This window comes from Phyllostomus discolor, chromosome 5 (assembly GCF_004126475.2).
Source record: "Phyllostomus discolor isolate MPI-MPIP mPhyDis1 chromosome 5, mPhyDis1.pri.v3, whole genome shotgun sequence".
Classification (NCBI taxonomy): domain Eukaryota; kingdom Metazoa; phylum Chordata; class Mammalia; order Chiroptera; family Phyllostomidae; genus Phyllostomus; species Phyllostomus discolor.
In genome coordinates, this window is record NC_040907.2 from 46,834,981 (window position 1) to 46,854,922 (window position 19,942).

At 36.6% G+C, this 19,942-nt stretch overlaps 1 protein-coding gene across 1 annotated transcript in view; it reads left to right on the forward strand.

Moving 5' to 3' along the window:
* The first annotated feature begins 465 nt into the window (after nucleotides 1-465).
* The window catches only part of UBE2U (ubiquitin conjugating enzyme E2 U), a 62,195-nt gene continuing 42,718 nt past the window's right edge, over nucleotides 466-19,942 (forward strand). The window contains 7 exon segments of the mRNA XM_028512647.2: nucleotides 466-944; nucleotides 2,691-2,772; nucleotides 5,753-5,845; nucleotides 9,951-9,971; nucleotides 9,974-10,047; nucleotides 16,516-16,576; nucleotides 16,579-16,629. Coding sequence (XP_028368448.1) covers nucleotides 879-944; nucleotides 2,691-2,772; nucleotides 5,753-5,845; nucleotides 9,951-9,971; nucleotides 9,974-10,047; nucleotides 16,516-16,576; nucleotides 16,579-16,629 — 448 coding nt within the window. The 5' untranslated portion in view covers nucleotides 466-878.

The following is a 19,942-nucleotide window of genomic DNA, read 5'->3' on the forward strand; positions in this document are numbered from 1 at the left end:
CTCTGTTCCTGGAGAACTCTCTCAGAGTAACTGTAGGATTCCATGACACAATATTATGTCTGAACGTATTTTGAATGGTAGCTTGCCTTAAGTTAAGATATTGTTATTAATATGCACATACCTGTACCTACTGGTCACTTTATTACCTGATAATTTCTGATAAAAAGAAAGGATCATTTTGGAAATGGACTTGAGGGCTTCTGTGACTTACTTGCTGGATCCCGGGACTTCACCTGTCCCTGTACTCTGGTTAGGTAGAATCCACGTTGGTGGACTTAGAGGCAAGGACTTGACAACGGATCTCATTGGTCTTTCAAAGTGGAAGAGCATTGAACAATTGGTTGCGGAGCTTTCTAGAGGCCTGCCCCCTGTCGCTGATTGGATAAGAGACAGTCAAACTCCCACAACCATCTCATTACTTTCTGGGAGGAGCCTGTTGCTTGGCAACTGATTTGCATCCTCCAGCTTCAAGGACACCATACACCTGTGAAGAGGAACGAAGCTCGAGGCTATCCATCAGCTTATGCCTCTTACGTTCACTTTTTGCACCAACAACGCGGGGTTGTCTCAGGTGCTGGTCCTAGTTTGCCTTGAGACTGGGCTGTGGGCTGTCCCTGGGGTGACACGCCGCAGTCAAGAACGTGCCCAACTTTTCCCTCTGGAACACTTAGTTTGGAGGAGTCAGAGGAGAAAAGAACGTCCCTGTTATATACCCAACTTAAAACCCATTTATCTTGGGAGCACACAGCATTCTGCAATGCTAGAAAGCAAGGAACTTAGTTAACCAGGTGTGGAGGATGACTCGTAACCTAACACATCTGCCTCAGAGTAAACCCTAGGAGGGTAAAGACAAATGCTAGACACTTTGCTGCCTTATCATGTCCTGCAGAGCTTACTTCCTGCTGCAAAGAGACTTCCAAGAGTTGAAAGAGAACAACTATGAGGTGAGGATGAGGAACTCAGTGATGGGTTTCACTGGGACAAAACTTTTAAAAGCAGTTTGATCTGTGTTTATGCTGTAAGGCATAATTTAGGTAAACCTAATTTACCACTACAGTATTGTTGTTTAACAAATCTACTTTATTGTAACAACCCATTCATAATAATAATTACTTCATAATAATAATAGTTAACAACAATGAGCACACTGTGCTGAGTAATTTATATGGATTTCAGCCCTAAATATCAGGGTCAATCAGATGGTAGGTGACTACAGGTGCAAGGCTGCTCTCATTAATTGCAATACTATAAGTAGTCTTTTGTTTTACCTACCAGAATCCTAAGCCTCAGAAAGGCCCAGTAAATGTTTGGCCTCAGGATTCTATCATTGAATGTTCTAACTCCCAAACCCTTTGTTCCTAAGTCTTCTGTTCTACTACTACTACTGCACTACTTACTGTAGAGTGCACTTTTTGCCAATGGCTATTGAAATGGGAAAAGCCGGTGTTCACCCAGACTGTCACCTACCAGACCCAATAAGCAGAGACAGGGATTGAACCTTTATGGGTGCTTTATTCTGATGGCTGGTGATCTGGTAAGACAGGGAGCCTGTACCCTAACAGACCATCGTACATTGTGTTTTCAACTGACCTTTTCTATATGGAGAAGAAAACTGTGGGTAAGAGGTTTAGAATTCAGGGGGGAAATTAATCAGATAAAAGCTGCAGCATTCTTTCATCTGTGTCCTGGGCAGTGGGCATCTCACCCTGGAGCACAAGGGCTCAGATACCATCTTGATTGCTTGCAGTCCTCCTGACACACAAAGATAGAACTGCTTGTGGTCTCCTGGAGTCAGGGTGGGTCGCACCTTCAGTTCCTGGAACAATAGCGTTTACATGCATTGATTACTAAGCTTATTAGCTACTACCTAAAATTTTTCAACAGTTGAGTCCCCCATCACTATCACAATACATAGGTGCCTTTCCCTTATAATTTTAACGCAGAGGAAGGCTTTGCTTCGAGTGCCACCAATAAAGTTCTCCATGTTAAATGCAATTTAACTCCAAGGTAAAAATGCAAATTGAAATGCAAAAAAGATTTGTTGCTGTGTATGGCGAAGGTGCTGTGACTAATCAGATGTGTCCAAAGTGGTTGGTGAAGTATCTTGATACTACTGACATTTTGGCAAAAAAAAATTATTTGCTGTGGGGCTGTCTTATGCATTAAAAGATGTTTTTAGCATCACCCCTGGCCTCTACCCACTAGAAACAAATAGCAGGAGATAGCCAACATACTCAAACTATCCCAATCAATCAAGTTACTGGTGAAAATGAAAAATGTCTCTTATTTTCTGGAAAAAACATAACAGACTTTTTGGCCAAACCAATAGTTTTAAAAAGCTCTGAAGAAACTCATGCTTTTCAATTATTTCCTTCTCTTCTAATTTGAATCTTAGATTGGCTATTGACTTAAATAAGCCACACATCGCAGTCTTGATCTTCTACTCCCACTTGGGATTTCCACACTTACACTTTATTTTTAATTTACTGTTGTGTGTGCTTCCTGGAATCTACCTTAACAGCTGTGTAATAACACACAATACAATACTTCCCCAAATCAGCAAATGAATAAATTCATCAGGAAAAGAAAATGTAGCATTTTTGGAGTTCATTGTAACCTGGTATCTAATTTTCAAAGCTGCAGTAAATATTTAATCTTTTTACTGGTTTGAATTGTTTTCTTAATTAAAGGGTATCACTGCCTTTCCTGTAAGTGAAGATATGATGGAATGGGAAGCTTATGTTGAAGGTCTACAGAACACAATTTGGCAGGGTATGTGTGTTCAAAATCAATCTACTTTTTAAAAAGCCTTTATGCCATTTTAAGCCCATTTTCTTTATGTGCAAAATAAGGTTGCATTATATAAATATTCTAGAATTCCAAAAGTATTTACATGTGATTTTTTCATTATATGGCTTAATTTTTGCCATTTGCCAACACAGATCGAAATTTTAGGTTTGAGTTTTTCTTTATGCCAAACTTAATGTTATTACATTAAGTAACAGGCACAATAAAGCATAATGGTTGAGAGTATCTCCTTATACTCTTCCATGAAATCAGAGAATAGCTATCAAAATTCTTTTTGACATCAAAATTTCACAATTAGGGAGTTCTGGCCTAGATAGAGGAGTAGGTAGAAAAGTTTCACCTCCTCGCACAACCAAAAGAAAGATAACAACCAATTTAAAAACAATAAGCAACCAAAAGTGCCAGAAAATCAAACTGCATGGAACTCTGACAATGAAGGAGTTAAAGAAACATTCACCCAGGCCAGTAGGAGGGTCAGAGACAGGAGATTGGCAGCCAAAGGGAGAGCACGAGCAGCAAAGCCGCAGACCACACAGGCAAGGCAGGGCTGGCTGAATGGGGAACTAAGACTCAAAGACAGCTGTAAAATACTGAGGGGGTTGCCGTAGTGGGAGAAACTCCCAGTCGCACAAGAGAGGTTGTTGGAAAGTAGGGCTAGAGCAGAGCAATTGAGCAGCATTGTGCCCTTTCTGACCCCTCCCCCACAGAGAGCACCACAACACAGCAAAGAGGGTTGCCCTGCCCTGGTGAATACCTAAGGCCATGCTCCCTTACAACATAACAGGTTCTCTGAGATGAAGAAATATGGCCCAGATGAAAGATCAGATCAAAATTCCAGAGAAAGAACTAAGCAACAAGGAGATAGACAACCTATCTGATGCATGGTTCAAAACACTGGTAATCAGGATGCTCACAGAACTGACTGAGCTTGGTCACAAAATGAAGGAAGAACTGAAGGCTACTCAAGGTGAGATAAAGCAAAATATACAGGGAACCAACAGTGAAGGGAAGGCAACCAGGATTCAAGTCAACAATTTGGAACAAAAGGAAGAAATAAACATCCAACCGGAACAGAACGAAGAAACAAGAATTCCAAAAAAATGAGGAGTGGCTTAGGAACCTCAGGGACAACTTTAAACACTCTAACATCCGAATCTTAGGGCTGCCAGAAGGAGAAGAACAAAAGCAAGAAATTGAAAACTTATTTGAACAAATAATGAAGGAAAACTTCCCCAATTTGGTAAAAGAAATAGACTTCCAGGAAGTCCAGGAACCCAGAGAGTCCCAAAGAAATTGGACCCAAGGAAGCACACACCAAGGCACATCATCATTAAGTTACCCAAGATTAAAGATAAAGAGAGAATCTTAAAAGCAGCAAGAGGAAAGGAGACAGTTACCTACAAAGGAGTTCCCATAAGGCTATCAGCTGATTTCTCCAAAGAAACCTTAATGGCAAGAACAGGCTGGAAAGAAGTATTTGAAGTCATGAAAGGCAGAGATCTACATCCAAGATGACTCTATCCACCAAAGCTATCATTTAGAATGGAAGGGCAGATAAAGTGCTTCCCAGATAAGGTCAAGATAAAGGAGTTCATCATCACCACACCCTTATAAAATGAAATGTTAAAGGGACTTATCTAGGAAATAGAAGAAGATCAAAAATATGAATAGTAAAACGACAACAAACTCACAACTATCAACAACCAAATCTAAAAAAAAAAAAAACAAAAACTAAGCAGGACAGGAACAGAAGCAGAGAAATGGAGATCACATGGAGGGTTATCAGTGAGGAGGGAGAAGGGAAGAATGTGGGGGAAAGGTACAGGGAATAAGAAGAAGAATTTGTAGACGTAAAATAGACAGGGAGAAGTTAAGAATGGTATAGGAAACAGAGAAGCCAAAGAACTTATATGTACAACCCATGGGCATGAACTAAGGTGAGGAGGTAGATGCTGGAGGATGGGAGGGTATAGCATGGATGGGTGATAAAGGGGAAAAAAAATTGGGACAATTGTAATAGCATAATCAATAAAATATACTTAAAAGTAAAAATTAAAAACATTTTTCACAATTATCTCTCATTTGTATTCTCCATGATTTTTCCCAAAATTGCCATAAATCAAATTTTCAAGAATACTGAACCAGTATAAAACTTAGTAATCATGAGCCCTGGCTGGCATAGCTCAGTGGGTTGAGCTCAGGCTGCGAACCAAACCATCGCAGGTTCGATTCCCAGTCAGGGCACATGCCTGGGTTGCAGGCCATGGCCCCCAGCAATGGCACATTGATGTTTCTCTCTCTCTCTCTTTCTCCCTCCCTTCCCTCTCTAAAAATAAAATAAATAAATAAAAATAAAAACTTAGTAATCACACACTATTTCCAGTAGTGAATTAATAAGCTAGATATGTTGAATGAAGTAGGGGAGAACATGTAAAGTGGATAATTACAATAAAATATGTTATATGCTATTAAGATTATGAACAGAATGCCAAGGAGGAAGTGATTAGTTAATTTTGCCTTGAAGAGTCAAGAATAGCTCTGTAAGGAAGTGACATTTGAGTTGAGTCCTAAAGAATGCATTAGCATTTGCCAGGTTTGGAAGGAATGGAAGGAAATTCAGGCAGAATAAACAGCATGGCACAGAGAGGATGCACCGAGTTCTGGAACGGTGAGTTCAGTCAATACGAGACACACAGTGAATGGGGAAGGTGTGAGGGAACAGTTAGTGGACAAGAAACAGGCTGTTAAAATAGTAGGATTAGATTGTGAGGAGTGTATTATACTAACAAGAGGGGTCTGTGCACCCTATGATGAATTTACTTAAGAATAAAACTCTAGGGCCCTTGAGAGGCTAAACTGTGGGAAGAACCCTTAGTGTTAATCAGGTTACAGTTAACCAGTACAATGTGACACTTTAGTAAAAATGTTTATTCTCATTTCATAGGACTATTCTTCCAACCAATGATAAATTTTACATCAGAATATAATTTTGTCCCTCCAGTTGTGACATTTAGAACCATTCCTTTTCATCCAAATGGTAAGGACCAGATGAGACTTCTATCATTAGGGGCCCTATTATCCTTGTTCTGTATCAGTGTTTAATGATGTTTCTTCTTAACAACTTTGTTATGATTATAAAAGTAAGCATGCTTATTGAAGAAAATAAAAAGAAGTATTATTTGAATCCTAATTCAAGGAGACACTACTCTCAACATTTAACTAAATTTATTTCCTTTTTTCTATGTATTTTTTCTACATAGTTGGAGTATTAGATATAAAGTTTTACTTAGTATTACATAAGCTTATCACTGCATTATTAAACATTCTTTAAAAGATCATTTTAATTACTGAATGATAAACTTAACCATTCCTGTATTGTTCAGTATTTTAGTTGGACTAATTTTTAATGTTATAAAATATGATATACTGACAAATTAACATTTTAGATAAAAATATGTTAGATTGCTACTTTAAGTTATACACAGAATGTATTTCTGATAGATAAAAAAATAAAAATTTTAAATGCTAAAAAGAAGAAAATTTAATGGAACTTTTTATGGGCTTGGTGAAGAAGGCCTTTCTAACCATGACAAAACCCAAAAAACATGGAAAAAGCATAGCACATTAAAATACATAAACTTTTCAAAACTTCTCTACAATCAATGACATAAACAGAGGCAAAATATGTTGATTTGCAAACTGAGAGAAAATATCTGCAACACATAAAACAATATCTATGACATATAAAGAGTATTTGTGAATCATCAAGAAAAATAACAAAGCAATAGAAAAATAGACAAAGACTATAAACAAACATTGATAGAAGAAACATAATAAAAATAAATATAAAAATATGTTCAGCCTCATTAGCAAGAAGATAATGCATATTAAAACTGCATATAAAGTGCATAAAATTGTGATTCATCATTTATGTTTATAGAATATTGAAATAACATTTTTATTAGAAATATGGGTACTCTAGCATGATGTCCTTAGTGCGAAGGACCTTTTAGGGAAGCAATCTGACAGTTTCTAATCAAATATAAAATGCAAATAATCCTAAATCCCTATAATACCATGTTTATAAATTACTCGTAAGAGTATATTTTAAAAAGTATTTGATCCCAATAACAACAGATAAAAGGAAATAATTTCAATATCCATTAATATAGAAAATTTTAAGTGAAATATCCTATAGCTTTACATATATTGCTCTTAAACAGAGCAAGAAAGATCTACTCTCTGAAAATGCAAGGAGTGAAGAAGGACAGGGGATAAGCAAACCTTTCCCTATTTTTTAATTACTGTATTTAATCCAGTAATCCCCTGTATTAAAGTGTTTATTTTAAGCAAATAATGACAAATATGTACAACTAATTTTGTATCATAAATTCTATTTTCTTCTTTAAGGTCTTAATTACATCCATAATAAGGTACTTGAGTAAAACTACATAAAAGTGTGTAAAGTAAAATCAGGAACAAGACAAGGATGCCCACTCTCAGCACTTTTATTCAACATAGTATTGAAAGTTCTATCCAAAGCAATTAGGTAAGAAAAAGAAATAAAAGACATCCAAATTGGGAAGGAAGAAGTAAAACTGTCATTTACAGATGAAATAATATTGTTTATAGAAAATATTAGTAAAGGCTCCCCTCAAAAACTGTTGGAACTAATAAAAAAGTTTGGTAAAGTTGCAGAATACAAAATCAATACACAAAAATCTGTTGGATTTTTATGCATTAATAAAGAGGAGAAAGATATATGGGAAAACTTGTGATTGCTCTTTTTTCTCTCCTTTATCTAACTGTGGGGATATGAGAAAGAATTGAGCACATGTGGCTCAGCACTTTCTCAAAAATTTTTTCCCAATAAGCCTGCCCTTAGAATGGGTGCAGTCTCTGTTTCATCAGACAGGAAACCAAGGCCGTCCTCCAGTTGAGGGAGTAAGTTCAAATCAGGAGGGCTTTTGTAGAGCTTGATTAAAGCATTGATCAGCATTCTTTATTTCAGTCTTTCATAAAGTCAATATTTTTTACTTGCATCTTTCGATACTCTGGTCTGTTTTATTATATACAAACCTTGGAGAGAGGGGTGTTATTTATTAGACACCACAAACCAAAAACTGGCTCTGTTTAGTTCTAAGTCTTTATTTTAGATACATAAAACCTAATTGCCTTTCAGTGATGGTATTTGCAATCCCACCAGGAAGTGTACATAAAGTTCTCATTTACTGCTCTCTAATTCTGGGCATTAAAACTCTGGAGAAATCATTTTTGCCAATTTACTAAGAATCTTTCTGTTATTTTAAATTTTTTAAAGATTTTATTTATTTATATTTTAGAGAGGGAAAGGGAGGGAGAAAGAGAGGGAGAGAAACATTAATGTGTGGTTGCCTCTCACACGGCCCCCACCCCAGGGGACCTGGCTGCTAACCCAGGCATGTGCCCTAGACTGAGAATTGAACCAGTGACCCTTTGATTTGCAGGCTGGCACCCATCCACTGAGCCACACCAGCCAGGGCAGAATCTTTCTGTTATTTTAATATGTACTTTTTTGAATACTTGTGAGTCTAACATCATTTTTCATGTCTCTTGATTGTGCTTTTTTGGGAACTGTAGAGTTATTTAATAATGTTATCACATTGTTCTATATGTTGCAAATATTTTTTCATTTGTCATTAATTTTTAAGTTTTGTTGATATTTTTACATCTGGAATTTAAAAATTTTTATATAGTCATATTTATTAGTCTTGTCCTTTGAGATTTTTATAGTTATCTTTAAGTTTAGATGGTCTTTCCTCAAAACACAATGAAATTATTTTAACTTTCTTCTATTTTTTATTTTTTCATATTTAACTCTGTTCATTTTTTTAAAAATACAGCCAAGCTTCTCTGTATCTTTCCAATCTATATACAATAGAACAAAACTTGCAAGGGGGGGGGTTGCCATTCTTAACATACGGCTTCTATGTCTAGATCTGAGGCATTCACTGTTTGTCATCATTTTCAGGCAGTGAGAAGGGGGAAAGAAAAAGAGGGCAAAAAAATTTCCTTAAGAAAATATCCAGAAGTTGTATGCTTTACTTGTGCTGATATCCCATAGTTAAAACTTAGTCACGTGGCTTCTTGCTAGAGAGGCTTGGGAAAGTAGTCTGAGCAACCCTGTATTCATCTAAACAGCATAGGTTGGTGGGAGTTGGGGACAGGTATATTCTCATTACAGAGAGAAGAAATGGAAGAAAGGAAGAGCAGACATTGAAGGACAGGAATGTTTTGCAGCAATAAATTTTTACCATTTTTGATCACCTTTTCTTTCACTACTGAATCATAATTTCACTTTTAACATAAAACAGTTTTACTATATGCTAGAATTTGTTTCTAAACTCTCCTATTACATTGTTCTATCTAATCTCATGCCCCACTGCCTATTATAATTATTGTGGTTTTACAAAGCGATGTAATATATTAAATCAAAGTTCCCTCTTTTACCTTTTCAAAATTTTCTTCTCAGTTCTTATAATAAGATTTTTCTATTGGAGTATAAATGTTTATCTTGTTCATTTATTAAAATTATTTACACATTAATAAAGTAAAAGTATCATTAATAATGGTAGCTATTATTTTTTGAGAACTCACTCTATACCAAGTACTCTACTGAGTACGTTATTTCATTTATTCTTTACAGTGAAGGTGGGCACTTTACTCTCAACCATATCTTACACATTGGGAAAGTGAGATTAGCAAGGTGAACTGCTCAACACCACATATAGTCCGTGTCCAAATCTGCGTGTCTGACACGAAAGTGCCTGCTCTTTTTTTTTTAAGATTTTATTTATTTATTTATTTTTAGAGAGGGAAGGGAGGGAGATAGCAAAAGAGAGAGAGAGAAAAACATCAATGTGCGGTTGCTGGGGGTGGGTTATGGCCTGCAACCCAGGCATGTACCCTGGTGGGGAATCAAACCTGCAACACTGAAAGTGCCTGCTCTTAACAACTGTACTATATTAACTGTCCTATTCCTTGCACATGATTTTTCTACTTTGCCATTTGCTTTCTAATTTCACCTATCATATTTGATGTTCATGAGCTCTAAATGATAATTTTATTACATATCTCACTATTAATATATTATTTTGATACAGTAGACCAATATACTGGTCAACCCTTATAGATTTTTTGGACAATCCTCATAAGTGGAACACAAGCTATACATTGAGCAGCATCTTACTTACCCTCCAGGTAAGAAGAGATTAATATAAATGCCCTCTTTAATACTTTTAATTTCTCAGTTATTCAAAATATAAAAAATAAAATATATAATGTATATTTAAATTTTGAAAGACTGATAATAAGCTTCTTTAAATCAATAACATTTCTACATCAAGACTATTAAAAATGGAACCTGAATTATAAAGACTATTATTTTAAAGTGAAATTGTTCATTAAGGCCTTTCACCACCAAAGAATACATATTTTATGAAAGAAGAAAAGAACTGCTTGGATGGTTTTAATTTTAGAAATAGAATCTTAACTTTTCTTTTTGTTCCCAACTTCATTTCATATCATTGAAGAGGCCTTTTAGAATGTTCTTCATTCATGAGCTTTTCCTTCACAGAAATAAGTCAAGCAACTACCACTTACAAGTGGTAGTTCAGCTTTATCATTTGTTTCTGACTGTGTTAGCTACTTGCTCTTTCACACACTTTCAGATCAAATTCAGTGAACAATTAAATCAGAAATTGTCTTCTCCCTTCGGATAGATGCCTGTTTCTAGAATGTACCCTTTACTTCTTGGACCCATGGTCTTCAGAAACAGACCTCAGTGTTGTTATTCTTGACCCTCAGTGAGCTCCCTTTCTCATCCATGCCAAGTAGTGAGTTCAGTTTCTTTTGCTTTGACCACTTACATCCAACTCAGTGGTGTTCTACATGGACTTATTCATTATTAACATCCAGAGGTAAGCTATTACATTTTGATTACCTGGAATACTTAGAGAATAAAGTATTATGGCTTAATTGACTTTTTCTGTAGCAGAACTATAATATAAATTTCATTTCTCCCATTTCTTATTTTTAAATAAAATAATAGTTTTCTGTCTAGTCATCTCAGCATACTGAGTCAGGTTTAATCTTTTTAAAGATTCAATTATTCATTCATTCATCCCACAAATATGTTTTGAGCAACTACCTGTGCCAGGCCATATTCTGGGAGTGACATTTGAATAAAAACTTAAGGAAGTAAGTAGAGCATGATATGCAGATAACTAGGGTTGATTTTTTTTGGATTTCTTCAAAGTGAATTGTTCCTACCTAACTTTTCCACCTAAAGGAGGATCTGTCTTAAGATAAGAAAGTTAATAACAAGGGTGGGAGGGCATGGGAAACAGGGGAAGAAGGTGGGGAGGAGTGGGGGGAAAAGGCAGAAAACTGTACTTGCACAACAATAAAAAAATGCTAAAAAAAAAAAAAAGAGAAGACAAGAAAGTTGAATGGTCCCAAAATGTAATGAGCAAGGACAAACCAGAATGAAATGGTGAAACTTTTGACTTGCAGAGTAACTTAATAAAAGGTGAATTTGAGGCTTGAGATTAGATTGCTTGGTTTCACATTCTGGTTGTACCACTTCACACCTTTATACCATTGGCGAAGTTTCTTCACCTCTGAATACCTCTATTTCTTCATCAGTAAAATGGATCTTTAGTAGCTACCTCATAGATTTGTAAGGATTATATGAATTAATACATGTAAAATACTTGGCAAATATGTGGTCTAAGAAAATAACTCAGTAAAAGCTACTTAATATTATGATTGTTCTTACTTTTAGGCAGTAATGCAAAATGACAACAAAGCATTGTCATGGAAACACATCATAGGAAGCCAGTAGATGACAAAATCATTTGTCTTTTTATTTTTCAAACACATTTTTTAATCAAATATGCTCATATTACAGGATAGTAGAAAAGAAAATCACTTATAAGTATAAAGGAAAACCCTAATCCTACTGTTATTAGCCCTTCCTTCTGATCTTTTCGCCTATTTTCTGTTTAAAATCTTGCAGTTTCAGTCACTACAGGGTTAAGCCCAGTTCTGTTGCCTGACAAATGATTTACTTCTCCTCACACCTGGGCTTTAACATACCATGCAGTCCCACTCCTATTATATCTTCATGCTTTTCTTCACTCACAGTACTTGGTTCAGTTCAGATTTAAAAGCATTTGTGGAGTTCTAACCTCTAAAGTTACAAACCCAAGCAAGTCTTGGCCCTTAAAAAGTGCTGAAGGCCAGTTTTCTCACTGGCAACCCATTTTTTCCTCTCCTCTTCCTCAGCCAGTCTGGCAAGCAATGCTCACATTATAAAGCGCTCAAATCAGGTCAGATCAAATAAGATCAGTCAGATCAAATAAGTGCTCTTCTGGAATCCCTTTCTCGATTTCCTCTCCTAGGTGGAATTGGTGGCTTTGTTTTTTGAGGGGCTTCCTTTGCTCCTTATTGAGCAGCACTCTAAGCAAATTGCTATCAGAGCTCTGTGGTACTGTTTCCTTATTCAGGCCCCTCAAGGTCAGGGAGCAGGTCTGATTCACCTTTGAACCCCTCCCCACCCCCGACAGTGTTGACATTTAGTCAGTACTAAGTAGTATGAATGACGAAATTAACCCGAATTTTTATGTTGGTGCAATTATGGCATATATGTATAAATTATATAGCCCATTTCTTTTCACTTAACATTTTATCTCAAGTAATTTATATATTGCTACAGTTAATATTGTAGTGGCTATTTAATCATTTTTTGCAAGGTCACTGTGGCCCAATAGAACTTCCTGCACTGACGGAAATGTCCATTGTCAGTGCTGCCTAGTATAGTCACCACTAGTCACACGCATCTACTGAGCACTTGAAATGTGGCTGGTATAACTAAGCTCTTCATTTTATTTTAAGTCATTTAAATTTAAATCATCACATATGGCTAGAAACTACTGTAAAGGACAGTACAAGTATAGGCCATAATTTCTCATCACTTCCCTTTGAATAACAGATGAGACATATTTATAATTATCACATTGTTATTCAAGGGAATGACATTTGAAATAGTGTTTAAAATATTTTAATATCCAAAGAGAGTGGCCATCTAAATTTCTGTAATCTTAATAATCTTAATCCTTGAATGCTTCTTTATACAGTGTGAAGGTAAATATCAGCACCCACCCACAGAATGAATTAATTGGAAATTATAAAGTATGTGTACTGGCGCAGTTGTTTTGTGATGCTTCAAATTTTTGTGCATATCCTCTGCAGAGTTTCCTGTGTTATTTTATACTATCAGATGGCTAATTTAAAAGTTGACCTTTTATTTTTTTACTAGTTTAGCAGGACTTCTGATTTATACATTTTAATATATTCCTTATATCCCAGTTCTTAAAAATCATTAAATAGACTTAGTAGCATGTGTACATATTATACAAAAACGTCTTAGGCACAATGTCAATGTGAGGGCTATTAAATAAACTTTACCAGATGTTCCTCTCTGAGTAAAACTATCTTTCCAGCCAAAGACTAAAAGCTCGCTCTAGAAGATAAGTTTCATCTGCTTCCCACCCACTTTGAAAGGTATAGTGCAATCCACATTGAATCCTTATTTAACCAATTATAATATTCTTGGAAATGTAGCTCAAATGTGTTTTACAAATAGGAAAACTCAAATATCAATAGCAAAAAATTCTTGTTGCCTTTGAAATATCAGACATCAGGTTATTGCTTTCATTAATGAAAGATTGCCATCATCTCCATGACTATTAAATGCAACAATCCACTTTGACCTGCATCTACACTTAGTATTCCATTATTATTTTGGCTATATTTTACTACATAGTCTCCGTGTTATAGTATAATATTCAAAATACTGAACTCTCAAATAAACATTTGCAATTTGGGCTAATGTCAATTTTGAGGTGTCAGATAAACAAGATCATGGTCTAGAAGAACTGTTAAGTTTTGGTTACTTTTGGTCCCCTATTTTGTCCAGATGCACATACGTTATGGTAGGCAGAATTTTGGAGATGTCCCCTTAGTCTTCTATCCTCTGATAATGCAATCAAACACTAATCCAGGTAGTCCTGTGAAAGGACTTTGCAGATGGGTTTTAGGTTACTAATCAACTGACCTTAACATTGGAAGGTTATCCTGAATTATGCAGAGGGGCCCAAAGTAATCACGTGAACCCTTAACAACAGAAGAGGAAGGCAGAAGAGTCGCTCAGAGAAATACAGTGGAAGAAGGAGAAGGGATGTGGCAAGAGGGGACATCATAGAGATTCCAAGCATTAGAAGGATTTTTCACACCTTTACTATCTCTGAGATATAAGGGTCCAAGTAAGGATGTGCATGAGACCTCTTGGAGCTAAGGGTGACCCCCCACTAACAGCCAGCAAAGAAACAGGGACCTCAGTCCTACAAATGCAAGAAACTAAATTCAGCTAACAAACAACCTGGGTGAACATGCAAGCAGAGACTTCCAGACCTCTGGTAAGAGCTCAGTCAGCCATCACCTTGATTTCAGTCTTACCATGTCTGCAAAAGGGAAACCAGCCCCATCCTCTCAGATTTTCCACCTGAAAACATGTAAGATAATACATTTGTGTTGTTTTAAGCTACTACCTTTATGCTAATTTGTTACAGCAGCATCTATAATATTCTTGGAAATGTAGCTCAAACTACTACAGGTCCCAAATTAATCATTTGATGATCTAGAGGGATAGTGAAGTATATACAAGCCTTAATACAGGAGCATGTTTTATCTGTGATCTGAATATATCTCATGTTTAAATCTAAGGTTTCATTTTTTAATGAAAATATTTCAATGTTTCCTAATGTTTAGTTCCTTTTACATATAAATTTAATTAAATTTATGTGATAGAAAAAAGTTATAGAAAGGAACTTATAACTTGCTTTGATCCTACTGTTTGGCTCATGAATGTACAGTATAAAACCAAGATCAAATTCAGTAAAAGGTACTCAGAAAATTGGAAAGATGTATGTTAAAAAAATGAAAACTTTTATACCATATACAAAAATAAACTCAAATGTATTAAAGGCTAAAATGTAAAACTCAAAACCATAAAACTCCTAGAAGGAAATATAGGCAGTAAACTCTGACATTTTTCTTAGCAATATTTTTTTCTGCTGTATGTCCTCAGGCAAGGGAAATAAAATAAAACAAAGTAATGGGACTACATCAAACTAAAATGTTTTGCCAAGGAAATCATCAACAAATGAAAAGACGACCCACAGAGTGGGAGAACATATTTGACAATGATACATCTGATAAGTAAGGGGTTGATATCCCAACTTTATAAAGAACTTATAACACTCAACACCAAAAAAACCCCAAATGATCTATTTAAAAAGTGGGTAGAGGATCTGAATAGACACTTTTTCCAAAAGGACATACAGATGTCCAATATACATGAAAAGATACTCAATGTTACTAATCATCAGAGAAATGCAAATAAAAACCACAATGAGCTCTCACCTCACACCTGTCAAGAATGGCCGTCATCAATAAATCCACAAATTAAAAGTGTTGGCCAGGATGTGGAGAAAAAGGAGCCCTCATGTACTGTTGGTAGGATTGCAGATTGGTGCAGCTGCTGTGGAAAGCAGTATGGAGTTTCCTCAAAAACTTAAAAATGGAACTGCCTTATGACCCAGAGATTTCACTTCTGAGTATATGTTTGAAGAAACCCAAACACTAATTTGAAAAAATATATGCACCCCTATTTTCATGGCAGCATTATTTACAATAGCCAAGATATGGAAGTGACCCAAGCATTCATCAATTGACAATTGGGTAAAGAAGAGGTGGTACAACAGAATATTTCTCAGCCATAGAAAAGAATGAAATCTTACTATTTGCAACAGCATTTATGGGCTAGGGGGTATTATGCTAAGTAAAATCAGCCAGAGAAAGACAAATACCATCTGCTGAATGTAAAAAACAAAATAAATGAACAAACAAAACAAACAATCTCATAGGTATAGAGAACAAACTGATGGTAGCCAGAGGGGAGGAGGGTTGGAGGACTGGGTAAAAAGGTGAAGGGATTAAAAGTACAAGTTGGTAGTTACAGAGTAGTCGGAGGAATGTAAGGTAAAGCATAAAGAATATGGTCAACAATATTGTAATAACTATGTATGGTGCCTTGAAATATGAGGAGATCAATTTATAAATTACATTATTGACCATTGTGCTATATACGTGAAACTAATATAAAATGTAGAATGTCAACTGTAGTTTAAAAATAAAATTAATCAAAAACCAAGATCAAGAGTTTCTTAAGAGTAGGGACTCTGTCTCATTTGTGTTTGTATCTATTTCCAGGTAGATATGTCATAGGCATTTAATAAATGCATTTTGGATGTTGTATGTATTAGTTTATCTTTTTGTTTTAAGAAAAAAGTTTACTTTAAAAAAACTATGTTCTGTATTTCTTCTTTTTTTAAAATTTTTTTAAAGATTTTATTTATTTATTTTTAGAGAGGGAAGGGAGGGAGAAAGAGAGAGAGAGAGAAATATCAATGTGCGGTTGCTGGGGGTCATGGCCTGCAACCCAGGCATGTATCCTGATTGGGAATCAAGCCTGCAACACTTTGGTTCGCAGCGCGTGCTCATTCCACTGAGCTACGCCAGCCAGGGCTGTATTTCTTCTTAAAGGTTATGCTTTCTAATCCAGTGCTAGAAAATCCAGTGAATTTGGAAGCAGCCCAAACACTGACTAATCTGTGTACAGGGTAATAGTTCAAAGACTGTTCCATAAACCATTACAATGTAAGAAATACCTACTTATTGTTATTTGCCAGTTATTAATGATATATTTATAGCAAGTAAGTGATCTAGCAAATAACTATATATAAGGGAATATTTTCTGAACCCTTTCTCAGTAAAGAAGTTGTACTAAGATCTCTCCTACTATATCTTTGTCAAGACAATTAGTGTGATCTTCTTTAAAGATTATTAAAGATCATTAAGCTTAATATCTTTTTTTAAGATTTTATTTATTTACTTTTAGAGAGGGAAGGAAGGGAGATAGATAGATAGAGAGAGAGAGAGAGAGAGAGAGAGAAACATCAATGTGTGGTTGCTGGGGGTCATGGCCTGCAACCCAGGAATGTACCCTGACTGGGAATCGAACCTGCAACACTTTGGTTCGAAGCCCACGCTCAATCCACTGAGCTACGCTAGCCAGAGCTAAGCTTAATATCTTTAAATATTAGGGCCCTACAGATGGATGATGCAATTGAAACTATTCTATTCATTATAAAGATATGACATCTAATTTTAATTGTTTGATCTATAATGGATATTTCCCAGATTCACCTGCCATACCCCAGATCTTAGTGATCTGGGGCTGCTTTCCTCCTGATTAGCAAAATGATCAGCATTTTTTTTTCCTGTAGAGCCTCCCTCCTCCCCCAGGTATTCCTTCTAACTGTCCAAGTGGAAATGGCATCTGAGGCTCTTTAGGCTTTCTCTCTGTTGGCAGGTGTGTTTCTGATACCTTGGTTTGCTCACTCTCATGCTGCCAGGGACCTCTACATGACTCTTAATTCCATCACTTTCTTTTTTCCAGTCTCTCTCTGCACTGAGTGGAACAATGTTGTTGGCCCCTTATGCCAGAAGGGGGTGTTACAAGTGAGGGTGGGGCCCCTAATGATCTAGTCATTTCCCTTCTATCCTGCCTCCCCTCTTGCCACAGTGCACAGAAGCCTGCACAGTAGCTGGTATTATGATTACCTCTTTAGTCAGCAGGCCTTGCTGTTCAAATTCACTTTGCTGTTCAAACTGATCTCTCATGTGCTTTCTCTCTCAGATGTTCATCTCTTTTTTTTCCATTCCCCTTCTAGAACCAACTAGTCCATTAGTTAGAGCTTTACAATGAGAACCAAGTTCAAGTGCTTCTCCACAGGGCTTCTGGGTGTGATGCAAATCAAGCAGTATTGATCAGGCATCTTTTTCAGTATCTTCAAACATGTCATGATTGCCATGGGGTTCCTCAACCATCCCCTGACAGTTTTAAAGCTGGTTTGTACACAGAGGAGTCATATTGCTTCATTCTGACCCCATTTGTAACCTACAGGAATTCTGTAGCATCCCCTGCTTGTATCCTCCGCACTCAGTAGTTATTTGTGGAATGAATGAATGAATGATAATATCACTTAACCATTCACTGAGCCCTACAGGACTATCATTATAAAGAAAGATTCTATAACAAAGCTATGCCCACATTCTGATAAATGGAAATTTAAAAGCTGGTTTTAAAGAATTTTCTACAGCAGATGATTCTGTGCAATAGATTTTATGTTTTCCCTGCAGAGAGAAAGAATGAGAAGAAAACTGAAGAAAAATTGGCCCTCCCTTTTCTCCTGTTCAGTAGATATCAGCCTTCACTCCTTTCACTTCTGCAACTTTGCCATCGAACCACGCAGAAAAGCTAACCAAATAGTGAAATCACCCAGCAGATGAGCAACAAAACAGACACTACTTTGACAGAGTTTTGCTACATTCTTTAGTTACATTGGTGAAACATGTGGAAATCCAAGACAGTATATAGTTATCAGCTCACTTGCCATCTCAGGTAGGCTAGGTGTGCTAGCCGAGGGCATCACAAAGAGGACTTTCTGCAGCTTCATAGGGAGAGAGTGCTGTGGTACAGCAGAGACAGCTGCTATGGGTGGGAAATGAATACATGCAGAAAACGCATTTACTCTAAATTAGATGGTAGTAGTGCACTGTGTGGATTTCTGTGAAAGACTGCATCCGGTGAGAATTAATTACCTGTAACAACTTGAAAAAAGGTCTCTACTAAAGTGCTACAAGAATCATCTCTCATACATTATATATTAATAAATAGATCTAGAAAATGCATAGAAATAATTATATTTTTAGACACTCAAAACTGAAACTGATAGTTAATTGTATAAATAAGAAGCTTAAGAGGCAGCTAACTGTATCATCTCTGTAGGCATCAATTGTAGTCTAGAAGTATATCCTTAGTACCCGATGCAGTGTCTGGTTGTAGGTATTAAATAAAAATTTGTAGAATGAGAAAATGAAAAAATGTACATAAACTTAGATCCTGGTTTTATTTTATAGTTGCAAAGTGCTTTCATACACGTTCACTGATCTGACCTTCAGCCTCTCCCTCAGGGAGGAAGCCGAAGATCAACGATGGAGCCCAAGGTCACAGCTCCGAGCTGGACCTGCCCACGTCCCCTGCACCTCCAAGTTTAATGGGATGAGCATAAAGTCATTCGTTTAGGATCAAAGAATTAAAATTTCTGAGTACAGAATGGAAGAGAACTGACTTGATAGCAGAACTCTCTTCTATGAAAAAATTATTGGGCAGCTTTTTAAGCACAAGCTTAATATGAACCAATAGGAGGTGCCCTTCCACTAAGCATGTTTTTAGGGATCGTTTTGCCCCTCTCTGGTCTGGTGGGCCTTCATCTGCAATTCCATCATGCTCTGTTTGGAGCATCACATTTTCCACGACCAAGGAAACTGTGTTTAGCAAATAGAAAAACAGATAAAGGCATTACAAAAGCTGTTTTCAAATATTTGAAGGGATTTTTATAGAAAAGGAAATCTCTTCTCTGATGTTCCAGAAAACTAAAGACTAATGTCAAAGCTACGAATCAGTCATACCTTCCCGAGACCTTCTGGAGTGCAGCCACTGAGGACTGGAATACACAGTTGGGCCTGCCCGGTCCCAGAGCACCTTGACTGTGCTGAGGACTCTTTCCTAATAATCAGTGGTGTAAAATTAATTTCAAAGCCTAAGCCAGATGTGCAAATGCCTCTTATCCCCCTAACTTTCCCTAACATGTTGTCTACCTCACCTGAACAGCTAGTTCTTTGCCTCAGTATATTGACAAGAACACACCAAGGCCTGAGCTCACACCCAATTAATGGGTGGAGGCCCTGATGACCTTCCAGTATCCTAACAGCCTCTTCTGGGGCCTGGGGCCGGTCTCCCTTACTTGCAGGTAGGGTACACAAATACACCAAGTTCTGGTATAATTCTGGTATAGTTCTGGTACAGTTCTGGTATAATTATTTCTGGAATCTCCTTTCATTCTGT